Genomic DNA, 27,343 nt, shown 5'->3' with positions numbered 1-27,343 from the left:
GTTCCGGGCCGGGGGACTGGCAGGAAAGGCAGACTCCGGGGTCACAGCATCAGCCCAATAGGCAGCCCCTTCATGGCCACACTGACTTGAACCTCAAAACTGAGCTCTCGAGGGACACCTACAGGTGCCCGGCAACGTAGAGAGCAGGTCTTCCGAGCACCACAGCTTCAGAAAGGGGACTCCCTCAGGGCCAGACAGGCCTGTGGAAAGAGGGAAGTATGCGTCATCCAAGATGGTCGCGGAGGGCTATGGAGTGGGTCTTTGGGGCCCTGCTGCTCTTGGGCTACTCTCCTACAGTTAGGAGAGGTTTCCCATGCCCGGGGTTCCAGGGACCCTCAGACGATCTCCACTGCCAGTCAGAGCCACTTGCTGTGTCCGGGCCATGGTTGGAAAAGCCAAGGGGGTCGACAGATTGACAATTGTTGCCACTGCAAGTTGCCAGTCCCCGACTTCAACTCCTCAGCCAATGGAGCTCATCGGGGTCAGCTGGAACCAGAGTAGCATATGGTAGCAGGCGATGGGAGAACAGGAAATGGAGCTGGGCACGCTGCGTGGACACTGAGCTCCTAGCCCCCCAAGACCCATGACCCCACACAGGGACCTCAACCTCAGGAGACGGTAGGATTGTGAACCTCACTCCGGGACTAAGGCAGAAGAAGGGAACACAGCAGATAGGCAAAGGGGCCCCCAGAGAGACCCCGTCTCCCTCTGGCAGGGCAGGGGGCAGGACAGCCATTCACCAGAGTCCCCAGACCCTCCTGTACATTTCTCAAAGCCCTCACTGCTCCCACATCCTTAAGCCTTGGTCCTTTCTGTCAGCTATCTCTAATTCACGTGGGGTGCCAGAGACTGAGGCAGAAAGCGTTCTGCCTAGCACCCTAGGCATTGTTGATGCTCAGCCAGTGTAAAATAAACAGCAGAGTGCGGGGGACACACACTCAGAGACTCATAGAAATAAACTCACAAACACTCAAAGAGGGAGTGAGAGAGCAAGCCGGGACCACAGACACCATGATGTTCACTCACAGAGACATACAATCCAAACCCACAGAGATCGCCTCATATAGTCTCACATTCTGAGACAGAGAGCTTCACAGAGCCAGAGACTCACAGAGAGATACATTCAGAGACACACGCAGAGACTTACTGAAACATAATCACACACACATCGCATAGGTAAATATCCAGAGACACATGCAGCATAATGGTGACACATAGGTGGAGACAGGAACAGAAACAGCAACACACTCGAGGCACACAGGCCTTCTGACAAAACAGTTGTACAGTCAACATATATACACAGGCACACACAGACACTTCCGCATGGACACACACACACACACACAATTTAGCTTCCCCCTATTTCTCCCGCCTTCCAAGATTGTGGGCCTGCTCCTTTAAGAACTGGCTGAAGGGGTGGGGGGAGGGAGATTGGGAACGCCCGGCAATCGGCCACCGAGAGAGGGGAATGAGAATGTGTGTGTGTGTGTGTGTGTGTGTGTGTGTCGTGTGTGTGTGTGTGTGTGTGTGTGTGTGTGTGTGTGTGTGTGTGTGTGAGAGAGAGAGAGAGAGAGAGAAAGAGAAAAAGAAGGAGGAGGAGGAGGGAGGGCGGGCAAAGCGACTAAAGGGGTGGGGGCTCGGAGGAAAAGGGGAGCAAAGTATGGGTGGTTAGATCCCAGACGCTGCCCAGAATGCACCCGGGTGGAGGGGAGGAGGGGACGGGGAAGGAAGGGGTAAGGGTAGGGAGGTGGGGCAGGAGGGAGTGTGTGTGTGTGTGTGTGTGTGTGTGTGTGTGTGTGTGTGTATGGGGGGGGGATAGTCCGCAGCTGAGTTCACACAATCCCCCCATTCACTGTCTCCATGGCAACTCCGGGGCACAGACCGCTCATTCACACGGCTTCTCCGCCAGCAACCCCCCCCCCCACACACACATCATTAACCCCCTCGGTGCCGCCCCTCCCCGCAAATTCCATTAACCCTTTCGGGATGCCTCCCACTCCAGTAACCCTTCCGCACCAAATGCCATTCTCCTTTGAGTCAATTTCCTGCAGCCCCTCCCCCCGTGAACACCTAGACAAATCGACCGACCCCCAAACGCCCTTTGTACCCTAGGACCCACTGTGAGTCTTCAAGGCCAAGATCTCCATCCTGGTCCAACTTGCAATTTGGGAGAAGACAAGGGGAGGCGGCAATGCCGGGGATTAGAATGGCATCTGGGGGTACTTTCTGGGCTGGAGCAGTATTGGGCTAGGGGCATTGTGCAGGAATGGACTGGTGTCAAGAACTGCAGTATTGGGGGCTATGCGGGTTCGGAATGGTATTGGGGGACGGAGCTGCATTGGAATGGGGAGGATAGGATAAAGGCCTCCATTGGGGGGGGGCTGCAGAGAGTGGGGGAGGGAGCCTGGCTGTGAGATGCTATGATGGAAGAGAGATGGGGCTGCACTGCGGGGGAGGGGGGACTGGCAATGTACTATACAGGAATGGGGCTGGGGACCTTCAGGAGGGATATTTTGATGAGCATGCGGGCCGGGCTGTGGAAATAGAGGGACCATGGGCTGGAGGATGATAAGGGTGCGGGATTCAGGGAGGAGGTGGAGGAGAAAAGCAGGGGAGGATTGGGGGGTCAGGGGTGCTGATGGAGAACGTGGGGTTGAGATGGATGGGGAGCACTGGCTGGGAAGTGGAGCACCCCAGGATTGGGGGGGGGGGATAGGATCAGGGCAAGGTATGGGCAGCTAGAGGATGAGAGACCGGGGCAGGCGGCCTCACCTGTTCCCCGGGCTGTTGCGAGCGACTGAACCGGGCCACGGACCACCCATATCGCCTCCAGGCCAAGGGCTCCGCACCCGAATCCCCGAGATCTGCTCTCCGGCAGCCTGGCTGCTGTGCCCGCGCACCGAGGGGGCGCGCTGCGCGTGCCCGGACACGGGGGGGCGCGGTCCCTGCCATTAACTCCTTTTGTGCCAGAGATGGCTCAAGTCCTGGGGCATGGCCCAATTCCTCCTAGGCTCAAGCACGCTCTCCTCAAGCTCTCTCCCCACCCTCTCTCTCTCACACCCCTCAAGTCACAGTCAGGTGATCTTCCGGGGCAGCTAGTCCAAACTTTACCTGCAAAGCTTGAGACCTTGAAACAAAGGGAGAAACTGAGGCACTGCCTGCAGGAGTCCCCAGTCACACTCCACGAAGACCCACCTCCACTTCACTTGGCATCCCTCACCTCTCCTCAGCACCAGCACCACTCAAGCAGCAACCAGGAGGTGTGCGTGTGGGAGGGGCACTTTGCCCTCATCCTGTCACTTTCCCAAAGGTCAATGCTGTTCCTTTCTGCTGGGGCATGTCACACTCCGGCTGTCAGCATGCCAGTTGTCGGACCACTTCAGTCTCTCTCCTCCAGATCTGGCTGTCTTTGTGTCTTGTGTTTCTGTGTGTAGTGCACCTGTCCAGTTTCAGTAGCCCCCCACCCCAAGCCCCTCTGAGTGTCCCTTATCCCAGCAAAGCCTCTACCCCTATAGCTCCTCAGAATGTTTCTGTCAGGATAGGACAGGGCAGAAGAAAGCTTTAATCATGTTCAACTTTACCCTGTCGGGGAGTTCCACTCCTTGTGTACGCAACTCTTAAACTTGTTAAGTCCCATCTGAGCAAGGGCTTCATGGACCTCAAAGAGGGAATTTTTTGTAACTTGGGTATTGACTGGTGCTCCTGGTTTTACCAGCACACTTGACACTTCCCAGTAATAGAGTGCAACTACGACCTGGACGGTATCCTGAAGTTGTCAGATCATCTGGTACCACCCACCCATGAGGCTGGGGCTAGCCCTCTTCCAGCTCCAGCCTGGGCATACCAGAGGACTCCATGGTAGTAAACCAGTTGGCTCTACTGGATAGCCTTAGATCTAGGGCCCCAAACCTGAAGGCAAGGGGGCTGAGAATGGCCCCGCTGCAGTTCCAAACGTGACCCCGGAGCAACAGTTTTGAGTTTTCTCTACTGTAAAATGGGAGTGAGCAGGTCACACTGGGTAACTGCCAAGGTGGGTCGTGTGAAAACAAGCAGTTCCGGCAACAGAGCAGAGAGAGAAAAGGGTGCTTCCTTTTGCTGGTTTCTCTTCCTCCTAGAACCATACTGTCCTTCCACCACCTATGTGGTGGCGACACTTGCCAATGGAGGGCAATGTTTCATCCCAGAAATGTGACTCAGGGAAGTTCTCTATCTAGGATATCACTTGGAACGTTAGGGAGACCACAGAAGGTGGCAAAATGGGTAAGCAGTGTCTGTCACCTCCCACCCCGAAGCTTGTTCGAGACCCAGCATGTGGGATGGGTGGAAGGAGAATCAGGTTCCAGTGACTTTTCCTCTGGCCCAGCGGCCCCCCACCAATCCCAGTGGTGTATCCTCCCATGGAGACAAACTATACAGAAGCCGCACCATCTAGCTGAGAAGGTGAACCGCCCTTACTGAGAGACTAAAGCCCCAACCCTTAACACGTTGCCAGGTTGGAGAAAAGAGAGGGTAGTAAGCCAATTAGAATTCAGAAATTTAGGAGGTGGAAGGTAAACAGGGGAGATGATCTGAACAGAATGAAGGTGCTGACTTGCTGGTCCGGCCCGCACCCTTCCGAGAGCCCGCCCTTCCCGGACATGCAGACTCACACACTCCCTTTGCAAAGAAGCTCTGTGTATTGGGTGCAACAGCTCTGGGGTCTCTATATAAATAATATACAAAACCCAACAGCTCAATGCCTCACATTAACAAAAATACTAAAAACTCATTAAAAATGGAGCCTGAGGGAAGAGCCCCAACCACTACTGGTGCTAGCCCAGGAAGGGGACTGGGAATTAAGAGGAAAGGGTGGGGCCCCATCCAGTGCACAAGCAGTTCCTCCAGGTGGCTCAGTAGCGTCCAAATATGTTGGTACTGGGCTGTGGCTGGGTATCTGTGAAAAACCAGAGATTATCAGGGGTGGGAGGCCGAGCAGGGGTGGCGGCGGTCTGCATTGAGGAGAGCCATTCAGGCACCGAGGGAAGGGATGGAAGGCAACGCTTCCCCTCACAACCGGGGCCTGAAGCAATCACCTCAGCTACTTTGGCCTTCCCCGCCCCGCCGGCCCCCCAGTTATTCTGTGGGGCTCTCCTTGGGAAGAAAGGCGGGCTTACTGGAGAGCTGTTGTTGGAGCTGCCGGACCAAAGCTGCTGTCTGCTGTTGTTGCTGGGTCTGCTGAAGCCCCTGGCGCTGGAACTGAGGTGAAAATGGGAAGGGGAAGACTGAACTCGAACCTTCCCCCTTCCTTCCCCGTCCTCATGTCCCCAGCTCTCGGAGGAGGGCCCTGCCTTGCCCCCCGCCTCGCCATGGCTGCACACTGTCCCCAGCCTGGGCCGCTGTCCCAGAGCCCGGGGCTGGAGTCCAGCAGCTACCTGGGGCTGGGACTGGGGCTGGGGCTGGGGAGGAGCTGCCTGCTGCTGCTGCTGCTGGTGTGCCTGCTGCTGCTGCTGCTGCTGCTGCTGCTGCTGTTGCTGCTGCTGCTGCTGCTGCTGCTGCTGCTGCTGTTGCTGCTGCTGCTGCTGCTGCTGCTGTGAAGACAGAAGAGATCTGTCTAAGGAGAGCGAGGGGCTGAACCTCAGTGGTGGAGGGATGGGGATGGGGGAAGAAGCACAGGGTGGGAACTCCGGCTCCGCTGCCCTCCCTGCTCGGAGAGCTGCAGAGAAAATCAAATGTGGAGCACCAAGCAGATGACCCCCAACACTCTCCCACCAGGACCCCCGGAAAAAGGGGGAGGGAAGGAACTGGCTTCTTAAGCCCCCACTACGTGCCAGCTGCCCTGCCGGGGTACGCCCTTACACTGCCTCATTCAGCGCTGAAAACCACCTGGAAGAGCCTGTGCCTCTCCTCCCCCTCCTCCTCTCCGCTCCCAGTCCCCTTCCTCCTCCTCCCCCTCCTCCTCGGGCTCCCAGGTCCCAGGCGAAAATCCTAGGGCCTTACCCGCAGGATCTGCTGCTGCTGCTGCTGCCGGATGTGGTACTGTTGCTGCTGCTGCTGCTGCTGCTGCTGTTGCTGCTGCTGCTGCTGCTGCTGTTGCTGCTGCTGCTGCTGCTGCTGCTCAGGCAGGATGGAAGCCGACCGGACGCCAGCCTGGACACCCTGGGCGCCTAGTGGGGTCATAGTGCCTATCATGGGTGTCTGCTGCAGTGTCTGGTGGGAAAACCTACAAAGACAAGGAGGCGCAGAGATCAAGGCACGGGCTGTGGGAGATGGGGGTGCAGATGAGCCCCAGGTCCCTGACCCCAAAGAAACATCAACAGGCCATTTCATTCACTCCTCCTGTCACCAACCAGAAGAGACTTTTTGGCTTCTGACAGATTTCTAGGTTGGGGAATGAGGAGCAAAGACAACACTCCATTTTAGTGTCTCCTAACCTTCGTGGTTAGGAATTTTTCAATTCTGTTGTAGCTGGTTTTCTCTTATGAAAATGAAACACAGTCTCAGCACAAGCTAGGCATTCCATAGACACCACTGAGGTGGTTCTGCTTATCACTGTTGTTGGTCCCCAGTAACCGTCAGGGTCTTGAAGACTGTTGTGTTCTATTGCTCCTTACACCTTTCTGACCCCAATCTGTACTTCACTGCAACAGGCTACTGGCTGGGCCCGTCTCAAGTCTTCTGTCACCTTCCGTACGCATCCTCTCCATGAATTCCACATTAATCTCTCAACACGCCCAAATCATCACATCACTTTCCTGATCAAAAGAGTACTTTCTGGGGACTTCCCTGGTGGTGCAGTGGTTAAGAATCCGCCTGCCAATGCAGGGATCACGGGTTCGATTCCTGGTCCGGGAAGATCCCACATGCCGCGAAGCAACTAAGCCCGTGCGCCACAACTACCGAGCCTGCGCTCTAGAGCCCACGAGCCACAACTGCTGAGCCTATGTGCCACAACTCCTGAAGCCCGCATGCCTAGAGTCCGTGCTCTGCAACAAGAGAAGCCACTGCAATGAGAAGCCCCCGCACCGCAACGAAGAGTAGCCCCCGCTCGCCGCAACTAGAGAAAGCCCGCGCACAGCAACAAAGACCCAACGCAGCCAAAAATAAATAAAATATAAATAAATTTGTTAAAAAAAAAAGAATGCTTTCTGGGATTGTGTCTTAATCCCTCACCGAACGTTCAAGGCTCTCTCTCAACCTGCACACTCCCAGCTTATCCCTACTCCTTCCCTGGCACAAGTCTTACATTTCAGCCAAGCTCTTCTCCTTCCTGTCCTCCCAGCCACCCTACTCACTCGGGTCCCCATGTCTTTGTTCATGCTACGTCCTCTACCTGGGATCCCCCTCCTTCTCCTCCTCCCCGCAAATCCAAATCACAGCTATGCTTCAAAGGCCAACTCAAGTCTGACCTCCTTCACGGAACTTTCTCTGATGACTCAGGCCCACAGTGATATCATCCCGCACTCTTCCTGAATTCCCATTTACTTCGCGGCACCCAACTGCACAGCTGATTATATCTTTCATCACTGTGTTCCCTAAGTGTTCTTCTGAGTAAGTCTCCTCTCCCCAGGTATAGTAGAAATTCTCTGTGGTGAGGGACTTTGTATTTTTTTCAAATAGCTTTCCTCACCCCACCTGGTCCTAGCATAGTGCTGGCCACACAGGGGGCCTAAGGCACGTCTAAGTAAGGGACTTTACTTCTGGTCCACCCTGCAATGTTCTCCACCCTAAGCTGCAGAGCCTCAAGCCATGACTCCAAAGTCTTAACTAAGGCCTGACTGACGTTCGGCATGGTGGGAGAATGTGTTCGCTGGTCCATTCCAGCACTAAACTGCTCTAATAGTGGCTGGATGACTCCTTACCACACACTGCATCTATGAACCCCCGATCTTTCCTTTTCATAGTCATATATAAATGATTTCCCCTCTTTGGTCCTCGAAGAAATGTTGGGAAGCAGGTGTGAGAACACTGGCCGCCAGGGTCCCTTCCAGCTCCGGCATTTTGTGGCGACAGGCCAGGTGGCCAGATAAGTGTTCTTGATGCCTCCAAAAGTTCTGACTAGTCCCATCACCTCCAGGCCCAGGTTCTCCCTAATTGAAAGCCTCAGTGTGTCTTCACGACCCCCGGCTCCCTTGGGTACCTTTGAGTAGAGGTCAGCCCGTGTCCGTAGGTTGGGGCCTGCTGGTGCACATAGCCACTGGGCCGCTGCTGCAGATGGCGGGTAGGATCTACAAGAGTAGGATTGGTAGAAGAGTGGGTGCTCTGATAAGGCTGGCTGGAGTAGCTGGGGGGCACCATGGTACCTGCGGGGCCTGTGTGTTGCTGCAATCCCACATGAGAAACGTAAGGAGTATAGCCCTGGAGGGAAGGAAGAGAGACGGAGTCAGGGCCAAGACTGTGCAGCGCAGCCTGCCTCAAGCTCCCTGATTCTCACCATCTCGTGCCCTTACCTGGGAGGTCTGCAAACCGTAGGAAGAGCTGGGAGTCATCTGATGGACAGATGACTGTCCCAACATCCCCTGACTCTGCTAGAGGGAAAAAGGAGACAAACTCAAACTCAGGAAGGGCTTTCTGCCACCTCGTTTCTTGTATCTCCTACTCTGTGTGTCCTTGTGAAGATCCCAATCCCTGTGACCCCAAAAGCCCCTCTCCCTGACGGCCCTCCCTACGGCCCCTCTCACTATCTTTGCCTGGAGCTGTTGGCGAAGGCGCTGTCCCTGGGGCACCGCAGGCTGCTGCTGTCGGTACACAGACGTCTTGTAGGAGGAGGGTTCCAGTCCCATGACGCCAGTCATGGTGGTGGGCAGCACTCCAGGGTAAGGTGGTCGGGTCGGCAGCTTCTGCATCGGTAACCGCACAGGGCGGTACGGGTCCACACGGGGGCCACCTGGAAAGGGGAGCAGGCTGACCTCTTTAGGCTCTTCGTCCCTCTGCGCCCTGCTCAGCGCCCCGGGCATCCACAGCTCCTGGGAGGAGTGGCATCGCCCCTCAGGCGGAAGGCATGTTCGGGTCAGTCCCTCGTGCCTGGTAGCTGGCACTCACCTGCCGGCAGTGGCTGGTTCTGGGTGTAGAGGCCTATGGAGCCCTGCCTGTAGCTAAGGTGGGATATGGAGCCAGGGTTGGTGTGGTGCAGGAGGTCCGGAGGCACTGTCACTCCATAGGGGCCACTCCGGCCTGGGCCCATTCCATAGTCCTGTGTGAACGGCACAGGAGGAAGGGGAGAGGGCTGGGGTCAGGTGGGGTAGGAGGGGGGAACAGGAGCTGGATGTACGTGGTTCCCTGTTCTAATTCTAAAGGTACCCCTTCCCCAGATGCCCCCAGCCCTCCCACAAACCAGTCGCTCGACAGCATCCGGAAGAGAGAGGGGCTGGGGAAGGGGCATGACGGGGCTGTGGCGAGGTGGCAGCGGCGCTCACCTCTGTCTTGGCGGCCGGCTGGCTGCGTTTCTTGCCCTTGGTGGACTTCTTCTTGCGTTCCTCAGTGCTGGGGGGAGCGGCCCCAGGTTTGTCAGTTTTGGGGGGCTCTGGAGCCTTTTTCTCAGGCTCCAGCAGGGCGGGGGCTGGGGGCTCCTCATCTTCCGGCGGCAGCGGCAGTGGCTCCAGGTAATAGGCGCGGGGCCGGGGCCTCAGGTGCGTGTGGTACAGCAGCAGCCGCTGCTGCTCCTCTCCGCGGGCCACGCGCCGGTCCACCCGGACTGTTCCAAACCAGCCCCAAGACAGTGGTGCTGATGGCTTCAAGCCTTCAAAAAGATCCCAGGGGGAGATCTTTTGTTTGGTGGAAACCTGTAGACCCTGCTCCGGAAAATGAGAAACAGTGAGCTGTTGAGACTTGGAAAACAGAAGACAGAAGACTTGGAAAACTTGAGGACTTGGAGGAGAGGGAAAAGTATCTGTTGGCAATAAAAGAAAAAGAAAGTCATGGGTAGATTCAGGGAAGATGGTGAAAGGAAGACACACACACACACACACGGAAACACACACACACACAGGGGAGAGAGAGTTAAGAGGAGATGGCGGGGAGCAGAGGGAGACAGAGACAGAGACAGACACTGACAGAGGAAGACAGATACAGAAACAGGAAGGTCGAGAAAGAAAAGGCAGTGAGAGACTGAAAACAGGCAGAGAGAGAGACAGAGACAGGGAGAGAGAGAGAAAAACAGGAAGAGAGAGACAGGCAGAGAGAGAGAGAGAGAGACAAAGACAGGCAGAAAGACAGACAGAGACACACTGAGCCAGGAAAAGAACGAAGAGTATGGCTATATGAACGGGTCGGACTTTGGCTTTTGAACTCCGCGTTCTCTTTCTCCTCTCCCTCTACTCACACAATGATTATGGTTACTCAACAAATACTGTAACTGACAAAGAGAGGGGACAGAGAAAACTGTGCAGAGATGGGTTGACAGGGTCGGGGGGAGAGAGATGCAGGGATAAAAGGGGTGCAGGCCGGGGTGGAGCAGTATGGGAGGCAGGTGGGGCAGAGGAAAGAGGAGGGTAGGGTGCTGAGAAATGGGTGGTACGTATAAAGGTGGGTGGGGGTGATGGGAGGTGCAGAGGGGTGAAGGGAGAGACCAAGGAAAGAGAGGGAGACTCCCAAGATGGGAAGAAGAAATGTGAGGAAAATTAAGTGATTAGCTCAACACCCCAGGGATGGCTCTCGCCCACAGAGCCTGATAAACCTGTTGCAGCTACAGAGGTTAATGCAGGGGAGGCTCTGACCCAAAGGGGAACAAAGGTGGGGAGCGGGGAGCAGGGGATGGGAAGATAATGGAACATGCCTCCTTCTTGAAGATGGAGTCGAAGCCAGCGATCTTGTTGCCTTTGGTGTCGATAAGGGAGCCCTGCGGCTCACATGTGATGACATCTCGGGTCTGCTTGGGCAGCGGCAGCAGCTGGCGAACTTTTTCCAGACTGTCTGACTGGCGCTCCCCCAACTCCTTCTGCAGGCACAGAAAGACAGGACAAGAGTTCAAGGACACAGGAAAAGAGGGACGGGAAGTCTCAGGGGACAGTACAGAAGCTAGCAGGAAGAAGACACTCGGTAAATCCTTACCATATGAATAACAAAGAAAACACGGACGTGAAAGGGAAGGGTAAGGGGCTCTGGGCAGGACGATGCCACTGAGGCTGGACAGCAAACGCAAGGTCAGGGAATAGGGGGCTGAGACCCCAGGCCTCTAGGCCTCGCCCTCGTCCCCTCCTCTCACCCGCAGCTTCTTCACCAGGTTCATGTAGGCACGTTTGTTTTCCTCCATGCTGCCCTGGGAGATGCTGGACATGTCCGCAGCTAGGGTCCCATTGATGAGCACGCTCAGCATGTCCAAGACGGTGGTGAAGAGCTCACTGTGGCAGGAAGCCGGGGGCGGGGGGGAAACCAGAGGAGAAAGAGTTCAGACAGACAGAGACAGCCGGGTTGGACACGAGCAGGGAGCGGGCACCAAAACCGTGTGGGGAACCCCGGACCGCAGAGTCCGCAGTATGAGCCACACCGATTGCGGCGGGTCGTGCACCTGGTGTCAGGGAAGGGGATCCTCTCGGGTACAAAACTGGAGGGAGGGGATGGGGATGCTTTACTTGTTGGACTGCATGTCGACAGTGCCGCTGATGATGATCTCCAGGAGGAGCACAGCCCACTCCGTGGTCTGCTGGGTGCTGCGCTGCACCGTGTCAAACATGCCCCCCACCTGCCAGGGCCACAACAAGTCAGTCAGATGGCTCAGGGGCGGAGTGCAGCATTTAAGGAAAGCTTAGATTAGAACCTGGGCTGGATGTGACTCGGGACACCTGAGGTCAATGTTCCAGCTGTACCTATGATTTGCTACATGATCTCAGGCCAACGACTTAATTCTTGACATCTCTCGGCCTTGGTTTCCTTACTTATAAAATGATGGAGTTGGACCAAAGGATGTCCAGGATCTCATTCAACATTCCACAATAGACGTCTAGGGCTTCTCGGGCCCAGCCAGAATCTAGGATACTGAGGCAGGTTCCCTGCAAGGATCCAGTCTCCTTAACCACTTTCAGGTCCTGCGTCCTTTAGGAGAGCTGGGCTAATACGTGAAGACCCAGAAGAGCCTGGGCCCTCCATCCTCACCCTCGCCTCCCTGGGCTGGGGCTTCTTTGTCTGCAGTCCTAGCCCCACCCCTTTCCTTCGTCTCCCCAGCTCCCTCTCTCACCAGGTTGAGCCGCAGTTTGAGCGCCTCATGCATTAGCTGCTTTGGCTTGCAATCGTCTAAGTACTGGTCATCTCTCCAATTATTCACAATCTAAGATAAAAACAAGTACAACACACAGCTCAGGGATCTTCTCGTTTCCATGCCAAAGCACCCAGGGTGTTCTTGTCAGAAAACACTGAAGATTCAGTGGCCTCTTGGCTGCATCCTTCTCTGCCCTCCTGCCCGGCTCCAGGGCCCAGAGACCTGTACCTGGTGGACCTGGCTGTAGAGGGAGGTAAGGAGTCCCTCGCGCTGCTCGTCCTGACCCTTCAGACACGTCAGCACCAGGGATAAGAAGGGCTGCTGGCTCAACAGGGACATGCTAGAGATGGGAAGAAAAGAAAAGAAAAGTACAGGACTGTGGGTTGTAGGTCAGGCGACTTGCAACCTCATTCCTCTGAGCCCCAGACTCTACTAAGATCTAGCCTTCTTCAAAAAAAAAAAAGATCTAGCCTCTTGCTCAACTATCACTCTTATCCTCTGTCCACTTTTCTGATTTTGATCCTCACCTCTTTGCCCCAACTTTTCTTCTTCCCTGGGTATGCCTCCTCTCCTTTCTACCCCTCAATCCCGGCCCCCTCGTAGCCGCTTTACCTCTTTTGCTTTTGTCGATCGCGTTCTTTGCGCGAAGAGGAACCCAGGTGCTGGCCCTTCTCCAATTCTTCCCCAGCAGCCTTTAACACATGCCCCTGGACTGAGGTGGGCAGTTTGGCAATGAGAGGAGCCACCAGCCATACACCAGAGCGCTCTAGGGAGCTGGAGAGATGGCGCGCACAGGGTTACAGAGGAGCCGGGCAAGGTTGGAACAACCCATCCTCTCCTTTCCTGATGGACATGCCTGGCATCTCCAGGTGGCTGAAATCATTTACACTACCAGAGGAGAAAACTCAGAAGGGGATGGGTCCTAACACGTTTCTACCCAACCTGAGCACGGGCTTGGTCTTGCTGCTGCTGGGCATGTTGCTTGCAGTGTTTCCAGAAGACGACCCTGTCTCTGCAGACTGTTGGAAAACCTCGATTGTGGCCTTGGCGATGTTCTCTAAGAGGGAGTTCATCTCCTGAGGAGGATGAAGGGCACAGGGGTGCTAAATAGGTAGCTGGCGGCAAAGGCAAAGAGATGGTAGGAGAGCTGGGAGATGAGGACATAGGAAGGCATCCATGGAGGTTGATAGGAGGGTAACGGACACAACTCTGCTGGGTGTCGTGTCCTCCAGCACCTCGCAGTATCTCTCCAATGCCCCACTGTCTTCTCCTTTACATACCTCCTTACAGCTGTGGCCAGAGAAACAGCCTCTATGGCCACCGCCACCAACCTTCCCCACAGCTCAGAGCCCCAACAATCCCAATCCATGTGCCTTATCATCGGCTCCAAACGTCCGCCATCTTCCCATCCTCTCTGATCTCCAGAACCCAAAGGTAGGACCTAGGTTCTTCTATGGCGGCCCACCTCCCTGACATGTGTCGCTGGAAGTAAGCATGGGAAAGAGAGGGCCCGGGCACCACTCACATTGTTAGGGGTCTGCTTGATCATGAGCTGCAGCTCCAAGGAAGACTGGCGCATGGTCCACTGGTCCAAGTTCTGTGACAGAGACCCCACCCACAAGCTAGTCATCATTGTGTCATCCCAGCCACTCAGCACCCCGATGCCAGCTCCTGATCTCTCACAAACTTGAATCACATATGCCTGGAGGTCTGAAAGGGACCTCTATGTCCCCTCTTTAGGGAAGATCATACCTAAATAGTCCAAAATGACTGAAAAGTCTATCCTATTTTAAAAGTGGTTCTGGAAAGATTTCACATCTTTCCCCAGTTTCCTGTTCCAGAGCCTCACATTCCTTAGCATCAGGAAGTTCTGCTTAATGCTAAACCTAAATCTTTGATGTTGAAGTTGAAGCTCGCCGCTCCTGTTTCCAACCAGCTGCTCAAAGTCCTTTACAGACCCGAAGGCTAGTCTCAGCTAATCTCTCTTTGGCATTATCTCCTCCAGGCTGAAGAGGCCTCATTCCTTTAGCTTTTCCTCAACGGCTTTATTTTTCCACCCTCCAGTCACATGAATGTCTGCAGCAGCGTGGTGAGGCAGGAAGGGCACAGGCAGACCTGGGCTCATATACTGACTGGGCTCATAAACTTCCTAGCTGTGTGAGTTCCTGAACCTTGGGCAAGTTACTTAACCTCTTCAAGCCTCAGTTTCCTCACTGGTCAAATAGGGATATTCTTACCTACTTCACAGGGCTGTAAAGAGTAAATGAGAAAATGTACGTAGAGTGCTGAGCATGGTACCCCACGTGAAGCAGCCGCTCGATAAGTAATAGCTCTTCGGTAGTATTACTACTCATGACAGAGCCACGACCAACATGCCAAACATACAAGGCCAAAAACTAGGCCTCCCAGATGCTATGCCTCCCACTGATAAGCTGGAGTCCTACTCCAGATAGCTGTGCACTCACCCAACAGTTCACTCTCCAGTCTAGACCATATTGGCTTAACTTCGAAACCCATGCTGGAGCTGTTTCTCTCACCACCTTTCACCCACATCCTCGAGTGAAGCCTTCCTACTTCACTCCCTCTCTCTTTTCCTCTCAAGGTCCCCATCGTCTTACCCCAGGCTCAGGCCCCACTGCTTCCTCCAAGACCCCCATCGCTTTGGCCTACCTGGAGAATACGCTTAATGCGTTGCCGCTGAGGGTTTTCCCCATCCTCATTGTCCAGCAGCCGATGTGGGTAGCAGATGAGCTGCATGAGGCGCTGGGCCTGGGCGCTACTCAACACTGGGTCTTGCAAGTCATTGCTGTCCTCACACAGCGATTTAAGGCAACGTTCTCCTACCCATTCCTGAGGAAGCCGAGAATCGGGGGACTGGGGCAACCAGTAAGCAGGTTAGGAATAAGGGGGATGGACTGGGGGGTTGGTGAGGGACATGATGTATGGCAGGGAGGTGGTGCGATCACGGTAGGAAACAGGACTATATTATATAGCGGCGTTTAGGAGGTGTGGGGGGAAGGTGAGACTGACCTGCTGGCAGATGCTGCGTAGCACGTACTTGGCATAGACATCCAGACTGGCTGTCTCCACAGAGATGTTGCGGCCACCCTGCCTCCGACCGCCACTGCCACCTCCTCCCTCCTCCTCTGGAAGTTCTTCTGTTCCTCCTGTCACAGTGAAGCCTGAACCCTTCAGTTCCGCATCCCCTGTGGTTCACAGGCAGGAGATAGGGAGGGCAGAGTGAGATCCGAATGCTGTGTGGAGACCCACCCCGGACCCACAGAAGCAGCAACTCCCCAGATCCTGCCCTATGGGACAGAAATATACTTCCCTCCCTCGTCTCCTCCCCAAAGGTCAGAGAGACCACCTTCAGGAGAGAGAAAGACTGTCCTTTGTAGTTTAGCTGGCGCTCCACCCTATACACACTTCTGGCACCACTCCCTTCCTACCCCCATACCAAGTACAAACACAGCCTTGAGAACAGCAAACACAGCTCCATCCACAATGCGGTTCTGGGAGGCAGCCAGCAGGTGGCGGTCACAGGAGGAGCGGATTCCTACCGTAGGCTTGTCTGGGGAGACAGCTGAAGTCAGGGGAAGCAAAAGTAGAAACGGTGTGGGTGGGGTGGCCACACTTTCCACGGCTGGCCGGCTCAGATCAAGGTCACTTACTTCCGTCCGACTGGCAAGGATTGAGTTGAGGTGTCTTGAAAAGGTGGAGGAGGATGCGGCAGGTAAGCCGGGCCCCCGGCTCAGAGTCCTGTTCACTGCAAGCTACAGAGAGGAAGACAAAGCAGAGGGGAAAGGATGAAGGTGGACTGTATGTGGATCTGTAGGTGGTGAGGGGCTAAAAGGGAAGCTGAGGCCAGGCGAAAAGAGATAAAACATTGGAGGAGAGGTGGGGTAGCAAACTGTTCTGCAGTATAAGGGGAGTACCTGGAAGGGTCAGGAACCGGAAAGATCGGGGCTGCAAATGCAGGGTTAGAAAGACGCCCCTCCCAGCCTGAGGCACACCACAGGACTGGCCTCTGGTGCCACCAGGAGCCCCACACTGAACAACCAGAGTGCGACCATCCAGTGTGTATTGAGACTGGGGGGGTCTAGACATTCTAGGGGTTATGGATTGGTAGTTCACCAGCATTAAGAAGCGAAGGGATGGCTGCACAGCGAATCAGATCCTCCAGGAGCAAACACTGCCGAGCGATGAGGATGGCAACAAAAGTGGCCAGGGAGTCGTGAAAAGACAGGTCACTGACCTGGAGGAAAAAAGCAGACAGACACCAGGACTCAGTGTGGAGAGAGGGCGGCTACTCAGAGCGCTTGGCCTCCACTCTGCAAAACTCTGTCCCTCCGCTCCTGTGATTACTGGGAGCAGACCCCTGCCCCGGGACATGCCCGGTGTCCGGCACTCCCCCACCCCCAGTCTCACATCTACATTGCAGAGGAGGTCGTTGAAACCACAAGTGCCATTGTTAGAGGAGCAGCACAAGGCCTTAAGCACTCCCAGCCACTCTGCACTCAGTGACTTGCAATAGCCGGTCAGCTCTGCACACAGGATTGCGATGTCATTCACCCTGGGGAAAAGTACAAATGCCCTCAGGAAAAACCTTGTTCCCGGCAAAACCTCAGACTCATTAACTTTTCATCTCCACCCCGGCCATAACCAAGGTTGCAGTACCTCCCAGGCATCTCATCCCTCCCAATATCAGGCGGGAGCGTGGTGCCCATTCCTCACTCAGTACGCCCCATACCTATCGGGATCATGGTGCCCCACACAGACGTGCATAAGGGCATTGCAGACAAAGCTGTAGCGGTTAGCAGGGTTCTCACTAAGACTCTTGCCTAGCCCTGTGTAGGTGAAGGTGTGAGCGGCAGGGTTCTCCAGAGTGTCAATCATGAACTCAGGTGCCCAGCGCATGTTGGATTCTGACGGCTCCACGTTGCAGTAGATGGTGTTCTTCACCTTGGAGCAGAAGTCGCTGCAGGGGTGGGGGAAAGGAGAGAGCAGCGTTGAGGAAGGGCTAGTGAACTAGAGGGATGGTCAGGAAAGGCGAGAAAAGAAAGAAAAAAAAGGAGAATGTGAGGGACAAGGGGCCTTAGGGCAAGAAAAGGGGAAATGGGACAAAGCAGACCGACCGGGCAGGAAAGGAACCCAGTGAGAAGAAGGCACAGGGGCCTCTGGAGGCAGGGAGGAGGAATGTGGGCCCCGCAGACATGGGCTGGAGGCAAGGCTGATGAGGAAGGAGGCCCACTCTCAGGAACCAAGAACACGCAGAGGACACCATCCCCAAATGACCCTTCAGAGACAGCAGGGTCCTGGGCTGTGCTCTGCTCCTGAGTGGGGCAGTAATGGGAAGGAGACGGGACGAGGTCCCAGTCTCTACCCCTTACCTCCCACCTCTCTTACCTGAAGAGCTCCCCAAATTTGCTCTTTAAATGGCTACAGGAGGTGTACAGATCATAGAGATAAGCAAGGATACAGCGTTCTGCGGAGGAGCCATCGGACCGGTTCATCCCATGCTTGACTACGCCACACAGCCTGTCACGAAGGGGCAAGGTCGGGAGGTGTGCCTGAAGCAATGGCAGGCCGGGGCGCAAAGATTCCCATCCCTTGGCAATACTCTCTCCCCTCCCCACCTGAATGGCACGCACTTCCGCACAGTGAGAGCCCCACATGTTCTTCGCAGGCCACTTCCACCAGCATTCACCAGGGCCCTGCACCAGGGCCCTGCATTTTGAAGCCCTGCTTACCCCTCAAAGACCTGTGCCATCTGGTCCTGGTTGAGGATGAGGCAGGCGTGATAGTGCCGCAGGACAGCCACGATGCACAGGCACAGGCTGGTGGTGTAGCTGCCCACCAGATCCGAGGATTTGAGAAGCAACTCGGCCTCAACTACACTCAGTTCATTCAGTAGCTAGAGCAGAGTGAGCGGGGGTTGACAAATGAGAAGAGGCCTTGAGTATTACACATAACCCGCCTTCCTGTGAGAAAACTGGAGCCCCTTCCTGCTGGAGCTGCCTCAGCCTGGAAGGGCCCTGGTGCCATATCCCACTGTCCTTTATTCTAGTAACGACAAGTCACGTCAATGATGTAACCAGTCTCCGGGATACAATCCTATGAACCTCACGATGGGAGGACAGTCTGTGCCCAGTGCTCTAATCCATCTCTCGGGTCTCCTCAGGGAGCACTTGAGTCTCTATTCCTGCTGGCTTAGCTCATGGGCCACTCCCCCCACACTAGTCTTTCGGTCCCTCCAAATAGCCTGGGACACTGGCTTGAGCCTCTCCTCCTGTCCTTATGACCCTGTACAGCACAAACTCCTTCCTCCACCCTCATCTCCCCAGCTTCCCCACCTGAATGGCAAAGTCGATGAGGCCACTGATGCTGAGTGAATATTCCATGAGGTCGAAGATGAACTGCACATGCTGCACCAGAGGCAAGTGGTACGACATGCCAAGGGCAAAGCTCGTGATCTGCTCCAGAACATTCCGGGAGACCTAATAAGGGCAGTGGGAGTGAGACAGGAATGGAGAGAGGTGGGAAAAACCAAGGAAGCAGGAAAGGATGGTGGAAGGGGATGAGACCAGGAGGCTTAGCCTGCCTGAGGGGGGAAAAAAGACAAGGAGGAAAGGAAAACGGGACAAGGAGGCCAGAATGTGGGAAGGGGGCTGGACTTAGGCCCTCACCTGAGCTGTGACCTGGTGTTGGTCATAATGTGAAAGGTGCTGGAACTTAGCAAAGATATCCTCGGCAGTGGGGAAGGCTTCAGGCCGGTTGCGCCGCCGCTTCTGCCCATCCTCCCCACCTGAGGGGACAGTTGAAAGGGACCAGTCAGGACAGGGAAGATAACTAGGTGACTGGGGGTGGGGAGGGGGGGTATGGAGAGAAGGCTATTGGGGGGGCAAGGGGAAGGAAGGGAGGGAGGGAGAGAGGGAAGGAAGGAAGAGGGAAGATGGGAAGGGAGGGTCAAGGAAGGGGCGGGGAGGGATGAAGGGAAGGGGACAGTGAAGCAAAGGTTTGGAGGACCACAGACTATGTGGACCTTAGAGGAATACGTACAGGGAGGTGCTAGGTTGAGGGAGGGAAGGGAGAGGGAGGGCGGGCAGTATGGGGCTTACTGTGAGGTACCTAAGAATGTCAGGTCTCCAGGATTCAGAGGCACAATAGGAGCAAGCTGGTCTGCAGAGGGGGGGAATGAGGGGGGAAGTTTCAAAAGGACTAGAGCTCTCAGGAGACTCCAAGAGACAGGACATCGGGACATGACTGGGAGTTCCCTACACTGGGGAAGGGAAGACTGACTAGGGCGCTTTTTGGGGGAGATCCATTTAAGGTGCCTCAAACCCACCAGTTTCCGCTGTCCCTTTGCGGTTCAGAACCTTCAGGATATCCTTGGTAATTTTCTTGATGGCATGGCGGGCATCATCTCGCTGCTTTCCCACCCCAAACAGTACGACCAACCGCTGGTTGCACTCATGGCTGCATGACTCCTCCTGCATCCCAGCGGCACCATCAGACTCCAGCACGGATCGTTCTCCCTCCTCTTAAAAGCATGCTCCATGCCCCTCAGCATCCCAGTGCTCAAGCCCTTCCCAGCATACCACACCCTTAAGAACAGCTCCAACCCCTCAGCACAGTCCTTGGACAGAAACCTGGGCTCAGAACAGATGGTCGCAAGGTGTTGGGGAACGGTACCTGGGGGATGGGAAAGTGCGTGGCATACTGCACATGCCGCGGCTGGTCATAAAGAACCCCAAGGGTCCCTTCTAGCTTCTCCTTGGGTGGGGGCTTCACCTCCTTCTCAACATCTGGTTTCTCAGGGGATGGACTGCCCTTCCCCTCACAGGGCATAGTGGGGGAGAACAACTAAGAGAAAGGCGAAAGGGCAGAACATTTAGAGGAAGACAAAGGGATGAGGGGGCACAAAGAAACTCCCCAAAGTGGCATAACGGGAGGACCTCAGGAGCTGGATTCTCCCACACCAGGATCTAACTTACTGAGAAATCAGGCTTCTCCATGTCCTCAAAGAGCACACTGGAGCTAGGGTCGATGTCCATAGACTCCGAGAGGCCTGGATCCTGACGGCAGAGAACAGAAGCGAAGCTGCTTTAGCCCCGAGGAGCTGCTCCCCACCATCTAGAAAAGTTGACCAGGGAGTCGAAGAGAGGAGACCATATTGGGAAAAGCACCAGTTCCAGATGCAAGCCTTGACTGGTCCATTAACCACCACAGGCCTTGGTTTCCTTCAGCTTTAAAATGAGGATAAGAATACCTCACAAGGGGGAATTCCCGGCAGTCCAGTGGTTAGGACTCAGCACTTTCACTGCCATGGACCCTGGTTGGATACCTGGTGGGGGAACTAAGATCCTGCAAGCCGCCCGACACAACCAAAAAAAAAAAAAAAGAATACCTCACAGGGCTGCTGTGAGGATCCAATGAAAAAAACTGATATGAGAGTGCTTGCTAAACTGCAAAGCACTAAGCAAATCTTACCCTTGTCACTAGGTAAAGGATTCTCAGAGGATTCCAGGAGCCAGGAAGATGGGACTGTCAGAAGAAATGATCTAGGGCGAGGAAAAGCCCCCTCACCTCCAGCTTGCTGCTGCTGCTGCCCTCAGCCTCTTTGCGCTCAGGGTCATCGGCAGGGTCATCAAAGGGAGAGGGAGGCCGGGGACCAGGGGCTCCGAAGGCAAGGTCCCCTCGGGAGATGAGGGTGCAAGTGTACATGTTGTGGGAGAAAACATCATGTCGAATCAGTTCACAGAAAAGCAGTACCAAGTTAAAGAACTCCACTCGCTCACTCTCACTTCGGGGGTCCGCTGGAGAGAGGGGATGAGAAAAGATGAGTTAGGGGAGCACAAAAGAGATGGGCAGAAAGAGAGAGAGACACACCTAAGGCATGGTGCTCCTAGGGTTCCTGAAGTAGGCAAGAATAGCAATGACTCAAAAAACAAAACAACCCGAAAAACCAAAAGCCAAACCAAAAACAACAACAATAAAACCAAAACTGTTGAAGGATAAAGTGTGGTTGGTTACCCAAACTCCTGCCCCACACACCATCTCATAAAGGAATACAGCATCTCTGCTATTTATACGTGAAAATGCTTCAATCGTATGCTCCTTTTATTCTTCTCTTTACTTCTCTACTCTGTTAAACTGTAAGATGAGCAAAGGCTAGAATTATGTCCCAAAGTCATTCTGCATAGAGCTCAAGACAGAAATATATCCAGAAGGCCCTTCATATGCTTTCTGATGACAGGGATGGGTGAGTCTAGGCAGAGGTAACCAGAGGGTGGCAGGGGTCCATACTCAGCATGGGAGCCTGTGTATCCAGAAACTGCAGGAGGACATCCTGGAAAATGGGAGCACTAGGAGCAGAAAGGGAGCCAGAGGCTATGGAACCCTTCTCATCTGCGGCTTCCGATTCTCCACAACGCTGTAAGATGAGAGAACAAACTGTAGGATTGGGTTTTACCTGTTTCTTCACTCGTCCATGTGCAATCCTTGAACTACTGCCTATTTTGGATCCATCCCAAGCTTTTCACTTCTACCCTCCCCCCTTGACTCCCATTTTCTTTACCGTCTCCCAGCTGCAGCCTTGGTCACTTCTCTAACTCTGACATCGATCCACTCCTTTCTACTTTTGCCTTATGTCCTCAATTTTCCCTGTACATTCTCTACCCCTTCTTCACTCTCACAACTTCAACTTTGGTCCCACTACCAGCTCAATGTGGCTCCAACCCCAGCTGCCACTGCCCCATGGGCCCCCTAACCTCAGCCTCAATCTCTGCCTGTCTCTTCTCCAGCAGCTTGGCTACCACCATCGCACGATGACGACCAGAGCGCTTGCAGCTGACAGCCCATTCACACAGTAATGATACCACAGCATCATCATCTGAGGAGATCTGGAGACCAAAGGAAGACCAAAAGGGTGAGTAAGGTAGAGCTGGGGACAAAGAACCGAGTTCCAGTCTCCCAGCGACTAGGCCCCATCTTAAAACATCCTAGGCCCAGTAAGACCGGCTGTCTCTTCAGACATCCTCTGGTTTCAATGCCTTGCCAAGCCTTCCCCTCATATATAATGTTGCTCTTGCTGTTTTTCACTTCTTCTCTTCCCCTTCTTGCTTATTACCTCGTGCCCATCCTTGCTAGGCCCCAATCCAAAGATTCGATTACAGAGGGAATCAAGAGAGTTGCTGAAGTCAGAGCGCTCAAAACTATGGCTGTCCAGCACTTCCAAAGTATGGAGCACCCGTCCAATGGTGAAGCCTGAGGAGGAAAGTGGTAAAGGGGACTTTAACTAGAGGCCCGATGTACTCCAACTTTCAGATCTATATGTCCTTACCGTCCCCATCCTTTCCTCAAACATCCTTCTTACTGTCTGTCCTCTGGCACCCACCTGCAGTAGCTTCTTGGCACTTATCAAAAGACCAGCGAACCTCAACGGCCTGTCCTCGCTCCTTGATCTGCTGCTCAATCTCCCGCAACTTTGCACGGACCTGCAAAGAGGAAGGCTTTAAGGATGTAGCAAGGCATACAAAAAAGGCCAGGGCTCCAAGCTAAAAGAATAGTAGCAGACTCCGAGTCACTATTTCTTAAAGAGTAACTTAAGCCTCTCACATCCCAGTTGCCTGGGAGTACCAGGCTATTGGTCAGACTTACCTGCTGAGTGAAGGCACTGTTGCCCTCTGGCATGGGCAGGTTGGAGGGGGCAATAGGCAGGTGGTCAAGTGGTGAGCCAGTCTTGATTCGGCTATCAGTCAGTGAGTAGTGCCAAACCAGGGCACTAGGACAACACAGGAGGATGGTCTGCCAGACAGGAACAGCTAAGTCAAACTCAGTTATCACGGCTACCTGTCTAGAAGCCCATTGTAAGACCCAACCCTTCAGTTTCTGATCCAAAGTTATTCTGAGCCCCTGAGGTGGCATCACTCCATCTCTGAGCCCCTCCCCTCATCCACTCTCCTAAAAGGCTTTGGGCCTCCTATTTAGACCTGGAAGGGAACTAACTGAAAAGGAACTAACACCCCAGAAATGAGAAGCCAACAATTTCCAAGCAAGTACTCAGTGCCTACTCTCGCCTCCAATTTAGAACCAGTCCCATTTTCCAGGACAGGCACCTGAGTCTTCTCAAGATGCCTTTTAATACTTCCATGGGCCCACCTAGTACCTACCTGAAGGATACAGCTGAGGCCAAAAACTAGGGGCCGGTGCTGAGGGCACATAAGCAGGTCACTAAAGGGTGTAGAGGGTGTGCTGCTAGTTGGGGGCTGAGGAGCAGGGGTCGTGGGCAGTGTGCTTGTTGACTGAGCAGACATCACATGAGATGAGTGACTGCTCATGCCATCCAGCTGCAGGGCCAGTCTCCGCGTACAGAAGTAGGCAAGGCGGCGGGAGAGGTATGCAGACTGAACGAATTCCCCAGAGTACTGTGAAGACACGACGATCAAAACCCCCCAGTTGGGGACTTCCCTGGTGGCGCAGTGGATAAGACTCTGCACTCCCAATGCAGGGGGCCTGAGTTTGATCCCTGGTCAGGGAACTAGATCCCACATGCATGCCGCAACTAAGAGTTTGCATGCCACAACTAAGGAGCTCGCCTGCCACAACTGAGGAACCCTGGAGCCGCAACTAAGACCCGGCGCGACCAAATAAATAAATAAATATTAGGAAAACAAACAAACAAACAAAAAACAGTTCTCTCCAAGGGACATTGCTTTCACGTCTTATATCTCCTCACATCCTCCCTAGACCCCCCCAAATCCTAGGCCTTACTCGAAGCAGCAGGGGCAGCAGCAGTTTAAGCAATTCATCCTCTCCAGGGCGGATTTTCTCAAAACACTCAAGTACCCAGGTCAGGAACTCATGTCTGTCCAGCATTCCGTCCTATGGGTACAAGGGATGGGAAGAGGATTAGTTTTGCCAAGGGACTATTAGAGATGAGGCAGAGAAAGTAAATGAAATAATAAAGAGAACCACGAGTGGGGCAAGGTGGCAGGCGGATTCTGTTCTATGCTGGCAGAGTGTGAGGTCAGGCTCAATCCCACATCCCACACGACATGCCTTCTTCCTACCTGAAACATGAACATGGCTAGCTTCTCATTGTAGTCCCACTGCCGGATTGCCACCTCTACATCATGGGGCAAGGGCCCTATAGTAGAACCACAGCCCCCACTTCCGGAAGGCCCTGGCCGGTAGTATTCAGCCATCTTTTGCAGCTGCTCCCATAAGTACTTGGTGATGATCTGAGTCCATTCTAGGGGAAAGATGGGAAAAGGGCTATTTTATACTGTCCCTTTGCTTAGAACACCTTCTGTCCCCCACCCCCAGTCACCATACTTCTAAATCCTATTCATCCCCTTAGGCTCAAGTCAAGTGCCACCTTCAACAACAAGGTCCTACTGTAGAGCACAGGGAGCTATATTCAATATCCCATAATAAACAATAACGGAAAAGAATATGCAAGAGAGTGTATATATATATATGTATATATATGTAAAACTGAATTACTTCATTGTACACCAGAAACTAACATGACATTGTAAATCAACTATACTTCAAAAAAATTAATTAAAACAAAACAAAGAAACAAATGCCACCTTCCTAAAGCCTTCCCAGGTGTCCCCAAAAGAAAGTAATCTTTTTGTTCACTGAATTCTCAAAGAAGCATCTGCCTCCACTTTTGACACTACGCTTCTATATTCAATTATGGGATTCGTACATATGCCTTAGCATCCCTACTAGACTATAAGCATCCTAAGGGCAGGGATTAGGTAGTGGTCATCTTTATAGCCCAGTACATGCACACAGCAGATACTCAAGATACTTGATGCTTACTAATTGAGTGAATGCAAGACACAAGCAGAAGCAAGGAATACAGATGAGGAAGGAGAATAATTGCAAGGGTCTCTCTACCGCTCCTTGAAGCGATCAGTGGTGGGACCTCTGGTATTAGGAGTTACTCACCCATGAAAGGGTCAATGACGTGTCTCTTCTTAACCTTGGTCTCTGTGATCGCTGCATAGTAGGCACAGGTCATCTTAATGAGCCAGGCAGCCCGCATCACAGGCACTGTGTACTTGGCCAAGTACCCAAACACTTCTTCCTTCTTACTGAAAATGGGGACCTGGATGGACATCGCAAATAGTGAGACCTCTCTCACCCCCATGAGCTGGCACCCGTGTAGCTTCATCTGGAAATCGGAGGGTACTTGGTACCCGCGCTCCCCTCCTTGGCCTGAAGAACAGGAAACAGTACCTCACCTTTTTGGCTAGTTGTGTGAGTGGCTTGGTGCCAGCCAGATCGGTGAACCAGGTGTTAATGGCACTCTGGGATCGTGCAGTCACCAGCCAGAAGTTGTCCTTCTGGTTCACTTGGGGCTTCCTTCTACCGGTGTCAGGGAGGGTGTTACAACGTAACTTCTCTGCAATAATGCTGCTGAAGTTGGAACTGATCTGAGGGAAGAAAACTACACCTCAGGGTGGGAAGAAGGGGCAAAGAAGTGGTCGTGCCTTTGATGGGCAAATGCCAATGTGGTAGCATTAGGTTATGAAGGAAAACTCGGCCATTTAGGTCATCCCTTTAAGTCTTCCCAACCCAGGGCCTTTGCTCCTTCTCAGATTCTTCCAGCCTTTTCCTTCAGCCTGGCAGGGTTGTCTCACCTTGGCAGGATTGAAGTTGACGTTCTTGGCACTGCCATGTTCATCCCCAGAGACAGCTGGCTGGTTATTGAAACCTTGTTTTACATTCAAGGCCGTTAGTTCATCCTGAGGCAGGAAAACAACATTTTAGCTTTTTTTTTTCCCTTGGGGGTGGGGGTGATGGGAGAGGAGGGTAGAAGAGAGGGGAACAAGCGGGGGAAAAGGTAGGAGGAGGATTCGGAGAACAGATTGTGATTTAAAGCTAGGCCCTTATATTCATTTGGACCCCACCCTCACTAAGATTCCCAATTCCCCAGAGCTCGCTCAACAGCACTGTGCCCCTGCGAGCTTGCAAGCAGCCGTAGCTCACCCAGCCGCCTCAGACAACTTTCTGAGGTGTGTGTGTGTGGAGAGGGGGGCGCCTCCAGCGTGGCCCCGACATCACTCCCGGTTCGCGCCCAGGAACCAACCCCCACCCCCACTAGGTCCTACTCTCCTACACCAGCCCACTTTACTCTTCCCCCTTTCGGGACTTGCGCTCCCACCGAACCGCCCCGCCCCCCCCTTCCCCGAGCCATCAGTTCTTCCTCCTATGGCGATCGCTGGCCCCTGGCCCCGTGGGAGCCCGGATTTCTGAACGCACCTCCTTCTGTTTGGGATCTTGAGGGTATACATCGGGAGGCCCCAGCCGCGGCCGCTTCAGGGGCCGGTGTTCGTAGCTCAAGATCCCGAAGGCCGCCATCTTGCCCAGCCCGTAGCGCCAGAGGCGCCAGCCGGGCCCGGCCGCGGGGGAGGGGGAGAGGGAGCCGAAAAGGGGGGCGGCGGTGGCGAGGACGGCAGCCGAGAGACAAGGGGGCACATTAGAAACTCTCGATCATTGCCGGAAACTACCGAGGGAAACCGAGGGACGCCGGGAACCATCGGACAATACCGACAGCAGCGGGGGTGGGGGCGGGGCCCAGCCCGGCGTGGGGCGGAGCTCCGCGCTCGGGGAGCTTTTCCACCCCGGCCGCCGGAGAATCGATCTCACTCAGTCAAGATCCCTGCAACGTCCGCCAGCCAGGCGCTGGGGATACGAACCTGCGAGGCGGGAGGCGGACGCGGCGCTGAGCTCCGACTGGAACTGGATTCCCAGCGCCTCGCTCAGTTCTCGGCCTAGAATAAGTGCTCTATCGTCTGTGCGTTGCTTAGAAACTCTGCCTTTTGCAAACCGCTTCTTTGTTTCTTAGTTCCTGCATCTGAAAAATGGGTGTACTAACACCTTCAAGGGACTGTTGCGAAGATTAGAAACTACGTATGCATAAGAAAGCACCTATTAAACCCTGAAAGGTCGGCTCTAATCTTTATTAGAAACTATGTATGCATAAGAAAGCACCAATTAAACCCTGAAAGGTCGGCTCAAGGTCTTTATGGTGTAGCACTGAGGTTCTTAACCTCTTCTGCTTCACAGTCCCTTTAAAATGCTGATGGAAGCTATGGCCCTTCTTCCCAGAAAACTGCACGTAAAGATATACAAAATGTTAGATACTTTGCCGGG

General features: G+C 54.1%; 1 protein-coding gene across 3 annotated transcripts; it reads right to left on the bottom strand.

Moving 5' to 3' along the window:
* Positions 1 to 4,593: 4,593 nt before the first annotated feature.
* On the bottom strand, positions 4,594 to 26,674 carry MED12 (mediator complex subunit 12). 3 transcript variants are annotated; one of them, XM_082680744.1, is made up of 45 exons: positions 26,450 to 26,674; positions 25,828 to 25,932; positions 25,429 to 25,620; positions 25,133 to 25,292; positions 24,241 to 24,422; positions 23,942 to 24,052; positions 23,341 to 23,595; positions 22,829 to 22,975; positions 22,566 to 22,665; positions 22,299 to 22,435; positions 21,940 to 22,071; positions 21,476 to 21,602; positions 20,756 to 20,985; positions 20,164 to 20,244; positions 19,862 to 20,032; positions 19,515 to 19,659; positions 19,298 to 19,348; positions 18,856 to 18,974; positions 18,523 to 18,666; positions 17,920 to 18,083; positions 17,576 to 17,707; positions 16,920 to 17,147; positions 16,598 to 16,742; positions 16,304 to 16,424; positions 15,841 to 15,942; positions 15,627 to 15,740; positions 15,200 to 15,375; positions 14,840 to 15,019; positions 13,695 to 13,766; positions 13,112 to 13,245; positions 12,782 to 12,943; positions 12,398 to 12,509; positions 12,149 to 12,238; positions 11,547 to 11,656; positions 11,180 to 11,315; positions 10,751 to 10,912; positions 9,393 to 9,767; positions 9,019 to 9,169; positions 8,658 to 8,863; positions 8,427 to 8,504; positions 8,117 to 8,334; positions 5,977 to 6,199; positions 5,412 to 5,567; positions 5,154 to 5,235; positions 4,594 to 4,933 (listed from the first exon to the last, which is right to left on the bottom strand). In XM_082680744.1, the coding sequence occupies exons 1-45, from the start codon at positions 26,546 to 26,548 to the stop codon at positions 4,890 to 4,892; spliced, it is 6,561 nt and encodes a 2,186-aa protein (XP_082536870.1). In that variant the 5' UTR covers positions 26,549 to 26,674; the 3' UTR covers positions 4,594 to 4,889. The 3 variants fall into 3 exon arrangements, with proteins under 3 accessions (XP_082536870.1, XP_082536871.1, XP_082536872.1); XM_082680745.1 differs by having other exon boundaries at positions 5,412 to 5,564; XM_082680746.1 differs by having other exon boundaries at positions 8,667 to 8,863.
* Positions 26,675 to 27,343: the final 669 nt, after the last annotated feature.

This window comes from Grampus griseus, assembly GCF_964374135.1.
Source record: "Grampus griseus genome assembly, chromosome: X".
Classification (NCBI taxonomy): Eukaryota; Metazoa; Chordata; class Mammalia; order Artiodactyla; family Delphinidae; genus Grampus; species Grampus griseus.
The sequence above is the reverse complement of the archived record's forward strand: the minus strand, read 5'-3'. Positions and strand labels throughout refer to the sequence as shown.